The 15,377-nt window shown below is 45.9% G+C and overlaps 1 protein-coding gene across 1 annotated transcript in view; it reads right to left on the reverse strand.

Moving 5' to 3' along the window:
• The window catches only part of CDH4 (cadherin 4), a 1,291,203-nt gene that overhangs the window by 29,276 nt on the left and 1,246,550 nt on the right, over nucleotides 1-15,377 (reverse strand). Inside the window, exons 13-14 of the mRNA XM_060232964.1 lie at nucleotides 7,996-8,229; nucleotides 4,972-5,205 (exon numbers count right to left, since the gene is read on the reverse strand). Of these exons, the coding sequence (XP_060088947.1) occupies nucleotides 4,972-5,205; nucleotides 7,996-8,229 (468 nt within the window). The remainder of the gene's footprint in view (nucleotides 1-4,971; nucleotides 5,206-7,995; nucleotides 8,230-15,377) is intronic.

Consider the following 15,377-nt stretch of genomic DNA (forward strand, 5'->3'; position numbering starts at 1 on the left):
TAGAGGGGATTGGATAAAGGAATAGAAGAATAGAGGGGATTGGATAAACATATGGAGCAGAGGTCCATCAGCGGCTATTAGCCACAGTGTATTAATGGAACTCTCTGTCTGGAGCAGTGATGCTCTGTATTCTTGGTGCTTGGGAGGGACAACAGTGTGAGGACTTCTAGTGTCCTGGCCCCACTGGTAGACCTCCTGATGGCACCTGTTTTTTTTGGCCACTGTGTGACACAGAGTGTTGGACTGGATGGGCTTTTGGCCTGATCCAACATGGCTTCTCTTATATTCTTATGAATACTAAATACTAGCCAGGGCTGACCCTGCTTAGCTTCTGAGATCTGAGGAGACCAGGTTAACCTGGCCTATCCAGGTCAGGGCAGAAAAATGATGCTGGTTTGGTGATACATCAGTGTTCTCCATTGGCAGTGGTAGAACATGCTGTGAAGTCATAGGCAACTTATGTTGACCCCGTAGAGTTACAAGGCAAGGCAAGAGACAACGAGAGGTGGTTTGCAATTGCCTGGATATGTGTAGCAAGCCTGGACTTCCCTGGTGGTCTTCCATCCAAAAACTAACCAGTGTTGGCCCTACTTATCTTCTGAGATCTGATGAACATAAGAACATAAGAGAAGTCATGTTGGATAAGGCCAATGGCCCATTCAATCTGTGGAGAAACGCCATCTTAGTTAATGGTGGTGCTTGGTTGGGAGGGAACATGAAACTGCTAAGGCAGGCTTTGTGGCCTAGCCTTCCCTTCATTCCCTCCTCCCTTCCGGAGTTAAACCATTGCCTCTAGGGGGAAAGCCTCCTAGAGGGGCAGGAAGTTCTTTTTTTATTATTTGAGTGAGGCGGGAAAAGTTCAGTTCTCGGCTGGCCCTCAAGGAGAGAGGTTGTCAGTCTGTGGGCTCCTGACTGTGGGAGAGGCCTTCTCAAGAGGGAGAGGATTCCAGGCAGTTAGACCGAGGAAGTCATCCACAAGGCAGGGCAAGTTTAGATCAGGGACGGGAGGATGCATTTAAATCCACCTTTTATTGGTCCTTCTGGTTGCTGTTCGGGTGCTGTACTAAACTGTTACATGCAACTGCTTTTGTTTTTTTCTTTTCTTTTTCTCTTCTAATTAAATATTTTTACTGTTTTGAATGCTGGCAGTCAAACTTTGTACCATATAGATCCCCAACCGCTTTAGACCACGCTGCTTTATGAAGGGGGCCCCGGGGAAGGGGGAAGGCATGTAGTTGGATAAGGTGCCAATCCTCCAGGGGTTCCCTGAAGAAGTGCTGTGGTCTCTGTGATACCCAAGTATCACAGAGTGGTGGCAGAGGACCTTGAGGCCTGGCCTCAGAGCTGGAGAGGGGGATTGGGAGTCCTGTTCCTCTCAATCCGAACCCCTAGACTGAGCAGGTGGTGGCAGCGAGCCCAAGTGGCTGGAGGAGAAATAGCTCCCTCCAAAAAGAGGAATGGGGTCTGGTAGGCAAACCAGGGCCGTTCTGTCACACAGTCCAACACTCTGTGTCACATAGTGGCCAAAAAACCCTAGGCGCCATCATGAGGTCCATCACTCGGGCCAGGACACTAGAAGCCCTCCCACTGTGCCCCGCAAGCACCAAGAATACAGAGCATCACTGCCCCAGACAGAGAGTTCCAACAATACACTGTGGCTAATAGCCACTGATGGACCTCTGCTCCATATGTTTATCCAATCCCTTCTTGAAGCTATGGGAATATCCCATTTCCCCTTCCCCCACTCCTGATCAGTCATTTGCCTGGCATTTGGGTAGTTTGCTTACTAGCAGAGCTACCAAACTGCCCTCCCATGCCCATCATCCCTCCCCAAGTTGGCAACAGGACACTCCACTTGGCAGCCAGGCAATGGGATCATGCTAGCCTGTCCATCCAGATCAGGGTGTGTTGTCCATTTTTTTTGCCATCATCACAGCTGATTTATGGCAATCCCATACGGTTTTCAAGGCAAGAGATGTTCAGAGGTGGTTTGCCATTGCCTGCCTCCGCATCACATCCCTGGTATTACTTGGAGGTCTCCTGTTTTAATACTAGCCAGGACCAACTCTCCTGAGCTTATGAGATCTGAGAAGATCCTGCTACCCTGGGCTATTGAGATTAGGGCATGCTGTTGTCCATTAAAGGTCAAGGTAGTCCCCTGTGCAAGCACCAGTCATTTCTGACTCTGGGGTGATGTCGTATCACGACGTTTTCACAGCAGACTTTTTACAGGGTGGTTTGCCATTGCCTTCCCCAGTCCTCTACACTTTCCCCCCAGCAAGCTGGGTACCCCTTTTACCAACCTCGGAAGGATGGAAGGTTGAGTCAACCTGGAGCTGGCTACCTGAACCCAGCTTCCGCCAGGATTGAACTCAGGTTGTGAGCAGAGCTTGGACTGCAGTACTGCAGCTTTACTACTCTGCGCCATGGGGCTCCTGCTGCTGTCCATTACAGGGTTGTAAATCCTATGTGATTTGCAAGTGAAGCACAGTTTGTCGTGAGATTTTCCTCACTTCTGCCTTCCACTTCCTCCCACTGAGCCACCTGAAGTTTTATTCCTGAGGGGAGCACTGGAGGAAATGTGAGGATCTGCAAAGGCAGATCTAATGATAAAAGGCCCCCTCAGCCATTGGAAATGGATAGTAGGATACAAGTCCTGTGCAATGTTCCCTCTAAGCTGCAGAGTCTTGTGAGCAAAAATTCTACTTTGTGAGCTACTGGCATTAAAGTTGTGAGCTACTGCGTAAATTATTGTGCTCTGGGGTCATCCTTCCTGAGCTAAGACAAAAATGTGTGAGCTGGAGGCTAAAAAATTGTGAGCTAGCTCACGCTAACTCAGCTTAGAGGGAACACTGGTCCTGAGGTAGTTCTGATCTTCCACAGATCTCTTTGGACACGAAAAAGAAATTCTGCCTTTAAAATGTCCGGGATCCTAGCACCATACTGACACCATCCAGACATACATAAATAATTATCCTGACAAACATAAGAAAGCAGATGTGTGCTTACAGCTCATTAATGTCACCTCACCATCCTGATATACATAAATAATTACTCTGAACCAGGGGTGGCCACATGTGGCTCTTATCACACATATTGTGTGGCTTTCAAAGCCCCCACTGCCCCGTTGGCTAGCTTGGAGAAGGCATTTGTCTCTTTAACTCGCTTCTCTAAGCCAAGCCAGCAGCTTGGATAATGAATTTAAAGTTTCTTTCTTTTCACCTCTCTCTCCCATCCCCCATTTATCTTCCTTCCTTCCTTCCTTCCTTCCTTCCTTCCTTCCTTCCTTCCTTCCTTCCTTCCTTCCTTCCTTCCTTCCTTCCTTCCTTCCTTCCTTCCTTCCTTCCTTCCTTCCTCCCTCCCTCCCTCCCTCCCTCCCTCTCTTGCAGCTCTCAAACATCTGAAGTTTATGTCTTGCGGCTCTCAAACACCTGACATTTATTCTGTGCAGTTCGGTTCTTACATTAAGCAAGTTTGTCCACCCCTGCTTTGTACTATTATGAATTAGTGTTCTGATTTTGTTTGTTATTAATCATGCCAATTTCTTACATCACAGTCACCATATGGTAAAGTAGGTTGGACAGCATCTGTATTGAAAGGGATAGGGGAAGTATAATAGGTAGGAATTGTAATGTTTGTGAACATTCCGTGTCACCAAGATGTCTGCCAGCCAAAGCAAGGGAGCCTTCTTTGAATTCAGCATCTTTTCTTATTGCTTTTGCAAAAAGGCCTTCAGAATATCTATGGCAAGGCAACCGCAAGCCCCAAGTAGTCCTTGGACTGTGTTTTTAAAAAAATTGCTGCTGGAGGATGTGTGTACAATTTCCTGCTATTACGCTTTGTGCTACCTTTAAATATTTTAATTAATGGATCAATTAAGAACATTTGTTGCAGGCATTAAGTGTGACTTAGCACCACCATCCTATTAACATTATTAGAAATATCAAGGTAAAGGTGCTGTTGCTTTTTTTGAAATGTACGTTTTAAGATATGTTGCTCTTCATCCTTACATCCACCTACTGTGTTATGATGGTAACTTATATGTTAATGAAAGTCCTGATAGCATTGGATCTACTTCAAAGGTGAGCAGCAGCTATCTTTGCTAGTTAATTGAAAATGTCAAGTGCTTTGATGCAAGCCCTCCCCCAGTCTTAAATTCATGTTATAGTTCTGTGCTCCATGTTATATTTTGCATGATTTTCTTAGCAATACTTTAATAGCCCTGTTTATTGGCTTATATCCACAACTTTTTCTGTCTCTGTGCCAATAAAGGTATTTGGATTGGAATCTTTTCTGTGCAAAATTCTGTTTTAATTATTTGAATTGATGCTTACTTTTGTGTTCTATCTGTCTGTCTGTCCATCCATCCATAGCTTTTTTTGTAGCAGGAACTCCCTTGCATATCAGGCCACACACCCCTGATGTAGCCAATCCTCCAAGAGCTTACAGGACTCTTAGTACAGGGCCTATTGCAAGCTCTTGGTGGATTGGCTACATCAGGGGTGTGTGGCCTAATATGCAAAGGAGGTCCTGCTACAAAAAAGCCCATCCATCCATCCACCCACCTACAATTGCTATCAAGTCACAACTGACTCATTGTGACTCTCAGAGCAAAAGATGAGCAGAGGTAAGTTGCCACTGCCTTCCTCTGCATAACAACCCACATCTTCCATGGTGGTCTCCCATCCAAGTTCTAACTGTGGCCAACCCTGCTTAGCTTCCAAGCTCTCTCTGTCTCTGGCCTGCAGTCAAGATGAGGAGCACCAAACAGTCCTGAGCAAGCAGGAAACAAACACTTAGATCAAAAGGTTCCCACTTCTAGTAGCAGCTGGATGGCTGTTGTTTTATGACAGAAGGCAATTTCTTGTTCCTGATTGTTAATGAAATCTGCAGGGCTTGTGACTGATTCATCTAGAAGCAGAACGGCTTGAGGGCCACATGTTGGGACCACTTGACACCCACCATACTTACTTAGTAATATGATGATACATATCAATATGGCAATGATGGCTCCAGTTCCCAGTCCAGCCGCAGCGACAGCTCCAATGGTGGTACAGTCTCCATTCTCATCACAGGGGCACACCTTGACTTTAATGATGGACATGTTAAACAGAGGAGGGTTTCCAGAATCTGTCACAATGATTGGGACGTCATACATGCCGGCTTCCAAATACATGATTCGTAAGCTGAGCTGGGCGTAGTCACCTGTAGGGAGGAAAATGGAGAGCAATAAATTACTGATGGCCCCCTTGATAGTGTGTCCATAGGCAAAAGTTTGTTGTTGTTCTGCTTTGAAAGGAGGGCAATAAAAATTGACAGCAGGTCTGGAAACTAGCTCTTTAAGGTAGGCTTCCCAACCCTCCCGCCCTGGCGGGGGACCCCAGGATTTCCAGCCTCTTCCCCCGCTCCCCAAAAAAACGGAAGCAGGGGGAGGGGGGGAAACGGCGCCAAGGAGCGTGGCGAGCCACCCCATCTCGGAGCGGACGACGCCGCTGCGCTGCTGCCACCTCTTCTTTGCTTCACTGTAGCTGCTCCTCCGAGATGGGCTCAGGCTGAGCCCATTTCGGAGGAGCAGCTATGGTGAAATGGAGAAGAGGCGGCAGCTGCGCAGCGGCGTCGCCCGCTCCGCCTCTGAGGTGAAATCAGAGAAGGGGAGGGTGGAGGGAAGGAAGGAAGGCATTTAAAAAGTTGTGAGGTCCCTTTAATTGTGATGGACAGAACTCCCTTTGGAGTTCAATTGTGCTTGTCACACCCTTGCTCCTAGCTCCACCCCAGTGTCTCCTGGCTCCACCCCCAAAGTCTCCTGGCTCCACCCCCAAAGTCCCCAGATATTTCTGGAATTGGACTTGGCAACCCTACTTTAAGGAAAGCTGAAGGAATTGCTTATGTTTTGGAGAAAACTAAGAGGAGCTATGATCATGCTGTTCAAATACTATGAAATGTCCGTCGCGAAACATGGCAGAGACTCTTCCTTTGCTCCTCTTTACTAAGAGCCCTGTAAGTTCTTTTCCATTGGGTTAAGGCTAAGCCTGGGCTAGCAGAGTCTGCTCAGGTAGTCTATCTGCTCTCAGATGCCAATCAGAATATCACAAAACAGGTAGCTAAGTTTTGTAATGCTTGTCTTTGTATTAGAAATGCAACTGTAATTTAACCATGGATAATTTTGCCATTCAATGTTTAAATTTGTTTAATTATTAGGCTTCCTTGTTGGCTTGGTGCCATATAAATAAACCGTACTGTACGGCACCTGCAAGTTCTTAGAGGATTGGCTACACCAGGGGTGTGTGGCCTAATAGTTCCTGCTACAAAAAAAAGCCCTGGGTAGAAGTCATGGTTAAGATGCTGTCATGATCCTGGGCCTCGTGAGGCCTACAGGCTCCAGAGAAGCCTGCCTCGGAGTTATACTGAAAATCCTACATTTCCCAGGATCCCTTCTGTCCCCCTGATTGGGTGGCAAGGTTTTGGAGAGAAACTGGCCCAGAGAGAGGTGGGGCCTGGGAAGAGAACATAAAAAGGCCAAATCCAGGCAGGGTGTGTTCTTTTCCTAGGAGTCAGAGCTGCTGCAGGGAAGAGACCCTTGCCCTTAGAGGAAGGGTGAGTAGGCCCAGGCCTGACTTGAGACAGACTAGGGACAGTAAGTTCAGACCTGTTAGGGCATTTGGTTATCTTCCCTTCACACCTTTTACTGGTTAATGCACCTTGTTTGTTTATATTACACTGACTGATCTTTTAAATAAACTCCCCCCCCCCCCCATTCACTCTGCTTGGCCCTCATGCCTTAGGGTTGCCAAGTCCGATTCAAGAAATATCTGGGGACTTTGGGGGTGGAGCCAGGAGACTTTGGGGGTGGAGCCAGGAGACATTAGGGGTGGAGCCAAGATCAAGGCTGTGACAGGCATAATTGAACTTCAAAGGGAGTTCTGGCCATCACATTTAAAGGGATGGCACACCTTTTCAATTCCTTCCTTCCACAGGAAATAATGAAGGATAGGGGCACCTTCTTTTGGGGCTCATAGAATTGGAACCCCTGGTCCAATCTTTTTGAAACTTGGGGGGTATTTTGGGGAGAGGCACTAGATGCTATACTGAGAATTTGGTGACTCTACCCCAAAACAGCCCCCCCCCCGAGCCCCAGATACCCGCAGATCAATTCTCCATGATTTTCTATGGGAATAAATCTCCATAGGGAGTAATAGAGTTCCCAGCAGACATTTCCCTCCCCTCCCCCCACTTTTTGACGACGCTGAAGTGGGGGGAGGGTCTCCAAACTGGGGGATCCCCTGCCCCCACCTGGGGATTGGCAACCCTATCATGCCTGTTATTTGGCCTAAGGTAAAGGAGGCCTGAAGGGCTTGGGAGGGATCTCTGAGCCTTAACCCAGAGGTGGCAGCAATTGCTAATACCACCCCTGAGTCGTGACAGATGCTATGGGCCAGGTTCTATGATCAGAAAGTCACTGCTTAAGAGTCCTTTTACAGCTGATTGTAGTTTCAATGCTCTTCTCTACCCTCCCACCCCACTGCCCTAGTAATCTTCCCTCTACCCCAACTTTAACTCTGCTTCTATATTAAAGTAGAAAAGGACGATGACTTTTTATGCAATTACAGCTGGAGGAATGATCATTGATCCCGATTGTGACTCGTGACAATAAAAATGGAACATAAGGAAGACTGATAATAGCTTTCCCCCCTGGGCTATTACAGATGATTTATCCCCAATTCGGTCCTGATAACTGTGCGTAATTATAAACTGCATTAAAACCTAGGGGGCTGGGGAGCCGGAGCACCAATGAAAATGAGGAAGAGACCCAATCCATGCCATTTCTCATTAGCTGTCTTACTTATAATGTCACCCAGATGATGGGCTTTGAAATATATGGGATGGGGGGGGGGAGGGACAAAAAGAAGTTTGAAAGTTTGAAGGCCGATCCCCCCCCCCGGGTGCTTGCGAGTGAGCCAAGTTCCAAATACCGTCGGTGCTCGCTGCCCAGTTTACCGTTTAGCCGTGTAATGGTCCAGTTCTTCCTGATGGCAGATGGGACACTTGGCAGCTCGAAGACGAAGGGTCCAACATTTGGATCGATGTCAGCATCGGCGGCTGTGATGTTGATGACATTCAGGTTTGGCTTTTCACAGATCTGTGCCTCCTTTGGCAGGAGCTCAGGAGCATTATCGTTGATGTCAATTAGGTAAATCTGCAGCGTGCCTGTGCCGCTGGCTGGAGGGATACCTAAAGAGGGAGAAGATAGCGATGGTTAAGGTTGGCGCAGGAAGCAGCAGGCGCAGGGACATTCCCCCTCATCTCCAACTCTGAAAGACCGCTAGAAGAAAGAATGTGGAGAAAGCATCAAATGAAACTGTCAAGGGCATAGTCCCTATGAGGTTCAGCAAAGGCATTTGGTGATCCCCCAATGAAATATCTGCCACCTTGTGTCAACAAGGCCCTACTGCTCTCTACATTCGATCAACAGGTCTCTCTGCAAAACAATTAATGGACACAAATCTGACATTAAAAATCACAATATTCAGAAACCAGCAAATATCGAGAGCCAGTTAGATGCAGTGGTTAAGTGCGCAGACTCTTATCTGGGAGCACTGGGTTTCATTCCCCGCTCCTCCACTTGCAGCTGCTGGAACGGCCTTGGGTCAGCCATAGCTCTTGCAGAGCTGCCCTTGAAAGGGCAGCTTCTGTGAGAGCTCTCTCAGCCCCACCTACCTCCCAGAGGTGTCTGTTGTCGGGGAAAAAGGTAAAAGAGATTGTGAGCCACACTGAGATTCGGAGTGGAGGGTGGGATATAAATCCAATATGTTCTATTTTCCATCTTCATCTTCTATATCTTCCAAGGCATTCTGTTGCTGATCTAAAAGTTACTGTTCTCAGGGAAGGACACTTCAAAGGGAGAATCCATCATGAAATTGCTGAATGAGAATTCATTAACAAGTTCCAGACTATTTACCCTCATCCCTGTCTTAACTTGGACCTGGGATTCCTACCCTAACTCACTACAGTTACTGATATTTTAGCCTTTTATGATTTAATTTTTATTTAATCTATTTAATTTAGTTTTTAATTTGCAATTTATACCCCCGCCCTATCCTGCAATATGATTTCACATTGTGTCCAATAATCATGTCCTAACAACAGTTCGGAATGTCTCTCACCCCCTCCGAGTTGAGAAAATGAACAGAGAAATTATTCTTGATAATCTATACACTTGATCTTGGAGTTGTCCAAGGACTGTTAGCTGTAGGTTCATGTAGTATGTAGCTTTGAAAATTAATCTTTATTGAATGACAGAAAATAAGTTGTTACGCAGTATTTAATGTCAATTAATATTGTAAGTAAAATTTGTTTTTATAGGCTTTTTCCCCTTTGATTCTTTGTTTTTAACGGCTATATGTTTGTTGGTGTAGGTTCCGGACAGACAGAAGTAAGTCCTTCTCACAATGTGGAACTCATGGAAATGACTACCCAAAGACTAAGCGATGGTTTAGATGGCTTTAATTTAGATAAATTCATGGACGATAGGTCGATCAGTGACTACTAAGAATGCTTGCTACATGGAACTTGTTCTGAAGCAGTATACCTCTGAGGTCTAGCTGATGGGGAAGAATAACAGAGGAGGGCAGAAGTCTGTCTGCCCTCCTCCTGGGCTTTCAGTGCCATCTGAATGGTTGCTTTTGGAAAGAGCAGGGGAGGAATTCTAGCAGGAGCTCCTTTGCATATTAGGCCACACCCCCTGAAGTAGCCAATCCTCCAAGAGCTTACAAGGCTTAAGCTCTTGGAGGATTTGCTACATCAGGGGGTGTGGCCTAATATGCAAAGGAGCTCCTGCTAGTATTCCACCCCTGGGAAAGAGAACATGAGACCAGAAAAGTGGGGAACTGCGATACTCACAAGGAGGAACACCTTCCCCATGGCTTTTTTTTTTGGTAGCAGGAATTCCTTTGCATATTAGGTCAACCCCCTCTCTCCAATGTAGTCAATCCTCCTGGAGCTTACAGTAGACCCTGGAATAGTAAGAGCCCTGTAAGCTCTTGGAGGATTCGCTACATCACTGGTGTGTGGCCTAATAGGCAAAGGAGTTCCAGCTACAAAAAAGCCCTGGCCTTCCCTGTCTTAGTCTTCTTCTATCCCTGCCACTGCAAGTCCCAACTGCCCCTCACCAATGCTGCCACTGCAGGCCCCCACAATTGCCACTCTCGGCGGCAAGCCAGGTGTGGCTCCCAGAGGGCCTGTTTATACTGGACCTCTGTAAATTTGGGAAAAGATCGGCTCCTAGCTCTACCAGGGTCACCCTCTTGCTAATTTCCCGACATACCTGCGGGACTGCCTCTCCCCATATGAGCCCTGAAGACTGCTGCGATCGGCCAACCAACACCTACTGGCCATCCCCGGCCCAAGGGATGTCTGGCTTGCCTCGACCAAGGCCAGGTTTTTTTCAGCCCTGGCCTCGGCCCGGTGGAATCAGCTCCCTGTGGAGATCCAAGCCCTACTGGATTTGTTTCTGTTTTGTAGGGCCTGCAAGATGGAGCTGTTTCGCCAGGCCTTCGGTTGAGGCAAGTGGACGTCCTCTCATTCCACTGTCTATACCATCTATTGCCCTTCCCTTACAATGGGCTAGAAAACTGCAATGAGCCGCAATAGTATATTTTTCAGCTGAAATATGTGCCTGCCTGCCTGTATATACTTTTTGAGTTATATTTTACTCGTATATTAAGTTAAAGTTGTATTTTAACTGTTTTATGATGACGGTGATCCACCCTGAGTCCGCATGGGAAACGGCGGAATATAAATTAACCAAACAAATAAATAAATAATAAAATAAATTTCCCATTAAAAAGACGAGTCCCCCAGCAATTTTGCTAATAGATTTAGATACCTGCAGATGGGGTATCTATTTTTACTATTCAAATATATGATAGCCCTTGGTCTGATCCCAGCTACAAAGGCAAAGTTGGGTTCTTTTTTGTTCCTTTCTCTGCACCTGTCAAAAAGTACAGTCGTTCCAATATTGCAGTGATAGGAGAACCTGAAGACGTGGACCATCTGCTTGCCGTGCCAATACTTAAAGTTCAAAGCATCCTTCAAGATCAGAGGTTAGCAGTCCTAACACTTGTCTTTCTCACAGCAGGAGGCCTCGAAGAGAAATGGTGGAGCCTCCAAATCAGAATCAGCCATGCAAAAGTTGCAAGTTCAGGCTCTCCGCTTATAATTTGACATTCCGAAAGGTTAAAAGCCATCACTGTCCTGCCTAATTCTTTGCAAACAAACATACAAAACAAAAAGAATACCCCAATTTCTTCAGCTGTCTGGGCCTGCATGCTCCAATAACTTCCCTTTTGTTAGTGGGGGGGAAAAGGGAGAATCTATTTTTTTCTTTGAAGCAGTTCAGTATCCTTCATTCCTTCCAATTCCAATCTCCAATGAACTGCAGGCCATTTTGTTCTGGGTCTCTACTCTGACTGTTTCCTCCGATGGCCATGCCAGAGCAGATTTTAAAGCTCACACTCTTGATTCTTTGTGCCTTTTTCACCCATTAAATACTAACAAAAGTGAATAATAATAAGGCCTCTCCACTGATTCTTCCCAGAAATTTTAGTAAAGCGTTCCACCTTATATTGCTTGCTTGTTTTTGTTGACTGAAGAGTCTTCAGATCCCTGAAGAAGCCTTCTGAATCCCTTTCTCATGATTGTAATGTTAACTCACCCAACCTCAAGGTCTAGCAGCACGGAAATTCTGCTTTCTATTTCGTAGCCCTGGACAGATCCCCCTCTAGACTCTCCCCCTTGATCCGACACTGCACCTGCCTCACACACAACACGCAAAGCCCGCAGGGTTAAGCGCGGCTTCCCACATTCCTTGTCAGTTCTTTGATGCGCAAACCCTTAGAGGTGTTTCTGGATTACCCCAAAAACAGACCCCAGATGTTTTTCTTCTCAACGGAGGGGGCTTAAATCACCGTTGCTTATTAACATACCAACTTTGCAAGACAATTTCCTAAAAAACCAAACCACGATTCAAACAGAAGGGACGGGAAGCGCCAATGAAAATGTTACGTGTACAACAGCATCTTGCACAGAGGCAGCGGATCTGGATTCTATTTAGTGTGAATGTTTGGATGAAAGCGGAAACAATGTTTGCTTGTAATGTAATTTTCAGCATGCTTTCTCACAGCTTCCTCAGCATGTTGACTTTTTTTTGTCCCTGGGAAGTAGAAGAAACTCAGCCAAAGTCCCCCAAAGGCTGTTTTTGAAACGTCTCCCAGGGAAAATGGCCAATTCATATGCTGCTTCGCAAAAAATACAACGTCCTGGCACAGAACCTGGGCACACCAGAGTTGCTAACCTCCAGGTGGTTTGGGGAACAACCAGGTAGAACTGTCGTGCAATAATGTCCAGAAAAGCTCACAACATTTTTCAAAATACTATAAATATATTACAGTCATCTAGACTTCACAAAAAAATGTTTCTTATATACAACAGAACAAGAGAACAGAAGTTGGATAAACTGTCCACAAATTAAATGTCCGTGGATTCTCAGATGTGCATAGAAATTTTCCAGTACTTCACTTCTATGCACATCTGAGAATTTGCAGACTGAGGTTCGCTAAATAGCATGCACCAAGGTCCACTTTCATCATTTCTACTTTAAGTAAGAGAGGTTGGATAAACACCTAGGAAAAAGGAAGGGATCCGACGGCTGCGTAGCTGACCCTTTAAGGACATTTAATTTGTGGACGGTTTATCCGACTTCTGTTCTCTTGTTCTGTTGTATATAAGAAATGCATTTTGTGAATTCTAGATGATTGTAATATATTTATAGTATTTTTGAAGAATTTTGTGAGCTTTTTTGGACATTATTGCATGGTGGTTCTACCCAGTTTTCCCCCAGGTTCTACATGGTTTCCCCCCCGTATGTCTCACTTTGGTTGCCAAACCTCAAGGTGGTGGCTGAAGATCTGGGATTACAGCTGATCACCAGGCAACAGAGATCAGTTCACCCGGAGAAAATGGCTGCTTTGGAAGGTGGCATTGTACCCCACTGAAATCCCTCTCCTTTCCAAACCCTGCCCTCCTCAGGCTCAACCCCCCCCCCCAAAACTCCAGGGATTTCCCAACCCAGAACTGCCAACCCTAGTGCAGACCCAGTGGTTGTAGTGAGAACGTCTCAATCTCTTCTTCATGCTGCCCCTGCCTTTGGAGAGACAGGGCCTTTTTGGTTGCTGCTCCCCAGTTCTGGAATACCCCGCCTTTCCCAAGCCCTCTGTTGGAATGTTTTACAGTGCTAGGAAAAGGCCTTTTTATTCCAGTTTGCTTTTTAACAATTGGCTTCTCTCTCTCTCTGTGGATGTGTTTTATCTGTTCTTGATTCTTAATATGCTGCTATGGGTAATTTAGCTGTCTTTATTTAGTTTTCAGTGCTACGTGTTCTATTAGGATTTTTTTTTCATGCATGTTGATTTTGGTCTGTAACATTTGATACGTGTTTTTGTTCTCTTCAATTGAGTGTGTACTGTCCTTGTATGTTTTTTTGAGGACAACTGGTTCATAAATATTAAGCTACATGAAGCTGCTTTCCACCATTAGACCACTATCTATCTAGCATGGTACTGATTTTGTAAGTAGCAGCCATTCTTCAAGATTTCAGGCAGGTGATGGCCACTACATCTTTCAAAAGGAGATGACTAGGACCGAACATGGGAACTTTTGCATGAAATGAATGAGTTGTACCCCTGAGCCATAGGTCCTAGCCTAAAACTTCCCTGCTCAACTAATGCTCTGGGGAGGAGGAGGTATGCAAATTTTTCCCATCATAGGAGACAATAGGGAAGGGGTGACAACCACTTTGGGGTCCCATAAAATGGGAAACCCTGGTTCAATCTTTTTTGGAACTTGGGGGGGGGCGTCCCTTGGGGGACAGACTCCTATAGCTATACTGGAAATCTGGTGTCTCTCCCTCAAACCCCTCTTCTCCAGTGTCAATTTTCACTCCATGGGAAATTGACAAGTTTCCCCCCTGCCATAGGAAAGCATGCGGAATGGGAACACCCCTTTTGGGTGACCCTAGAAGTGTACCCTCTGGTCCAATCTTTTTGGAACTTGGTGTTTCTGTGGAGGAGAGGCTTCTGCAGCTGCCCTGCAGATTTGGGGCCTCTTCCTCAACTCAAACCTCCTCCTCCCCAGAGCCCATACATTACCCATTAACTTCAATGCCCATAAGGAACAAAGGTGGAATGGGGGCACCTAATTTGGGTGCCCCTAGAATTGGACCTCCTGGTCCAATCTTTTTGAAACTTGGGGGTTCTGTGGGGGAGAGGATCCTGCAGCTGTCCTGCAAATTTGGAGCCTCTACCTCAAGCCCCCTCCTCCCAGCTGCCATTCATTTTAACCTATTTTGCCATTGACTTCAGTAGCCCGTAAGGTATAATGGGACCAAATACCTGCCGAATTTTGGTGGCTATTCGGGACTGCTGTATTCAGCAGCTGAATCATATCAGAGAATCTGATTCGGCACCATATGGCCCAATATAGCCGAATCAGCTGTTTTGGGGGGTTGTATTCAGTAATTGTAAGCTGCCTTGAGGACCACAAAGTAGAGAGGCAGTTAATAAATGTTTTAAATAAGTAAATAAAGCATTAAAATTACTTTTTGCTATCTCCTGGCACTAAGTGAAAGCAATTATATCTCCACTATCTTTTCTGTCAGCTCAAGGCATAACTCAAAGTATTTTGTTCTCATTCAGTTTCAAAACTAAATTAAATGAAATCATGTGAACCACCTGTCGCACATTGCATTGTTCTATGTACACACTATGATTTCATTTAAAACGGTATTAAAATGCCATGCGCTGCTGGAGCCATTGTGTCGCCACTTGCTTAAACAGGACTGAGCTAAGTACATTCTCTTTTCCATTCATGCATACAACTTCTCATTAATGAAAAGGGCTCTGCTAAAGCTTTAAGCTCACTTGGTCGAGACCTTCCTGGACCATGGTTATTCATGCTTGGAACCATGAAACACGTTTGAACCCAATGCACATGTGTTTCCCTGACTATGGAGATCCCTTATAAAAATACGTAAATTGAGGGCTTTTGCTTAACTCTCTCTGGCCTCCGGGACTTGCATTAAAAGCAGAGGGGACATGCAAATTTCAACATTAAAATCGAAATGTATGAAAATGTGGCTCAGCTCTATTGGCTTTAATGCTCATCAACATTACAAATGGTGCCCCTGGAGAAACTGGCTGCTTTGGAGGGTGGACGCTAGGGCTGACTAAAGTCCCTGACCTCCCCAGGCTCCACCCCCAAATTTCCAGGAGTTTCCCAATCTGGATTTGGTAACCCTACCCCTACATCCCCACCCGTTGCCTGGA

This window comes from Heteronotia binoei, chromosome 2 (genome assembly GCF_032191835.1).
Source record: "Heteronotia binoei isolate CCM8104 ecotype False Entrance Well chromosome 2, APGP_CSIRO_Hbin_v1, whole genome shotgun sequence".
NCBI lineage: Eukaryota > Metazoa > Chordata > Lepidosauria > Squamata > Gekkonidae > Heteronotia > Heteronotia binoei.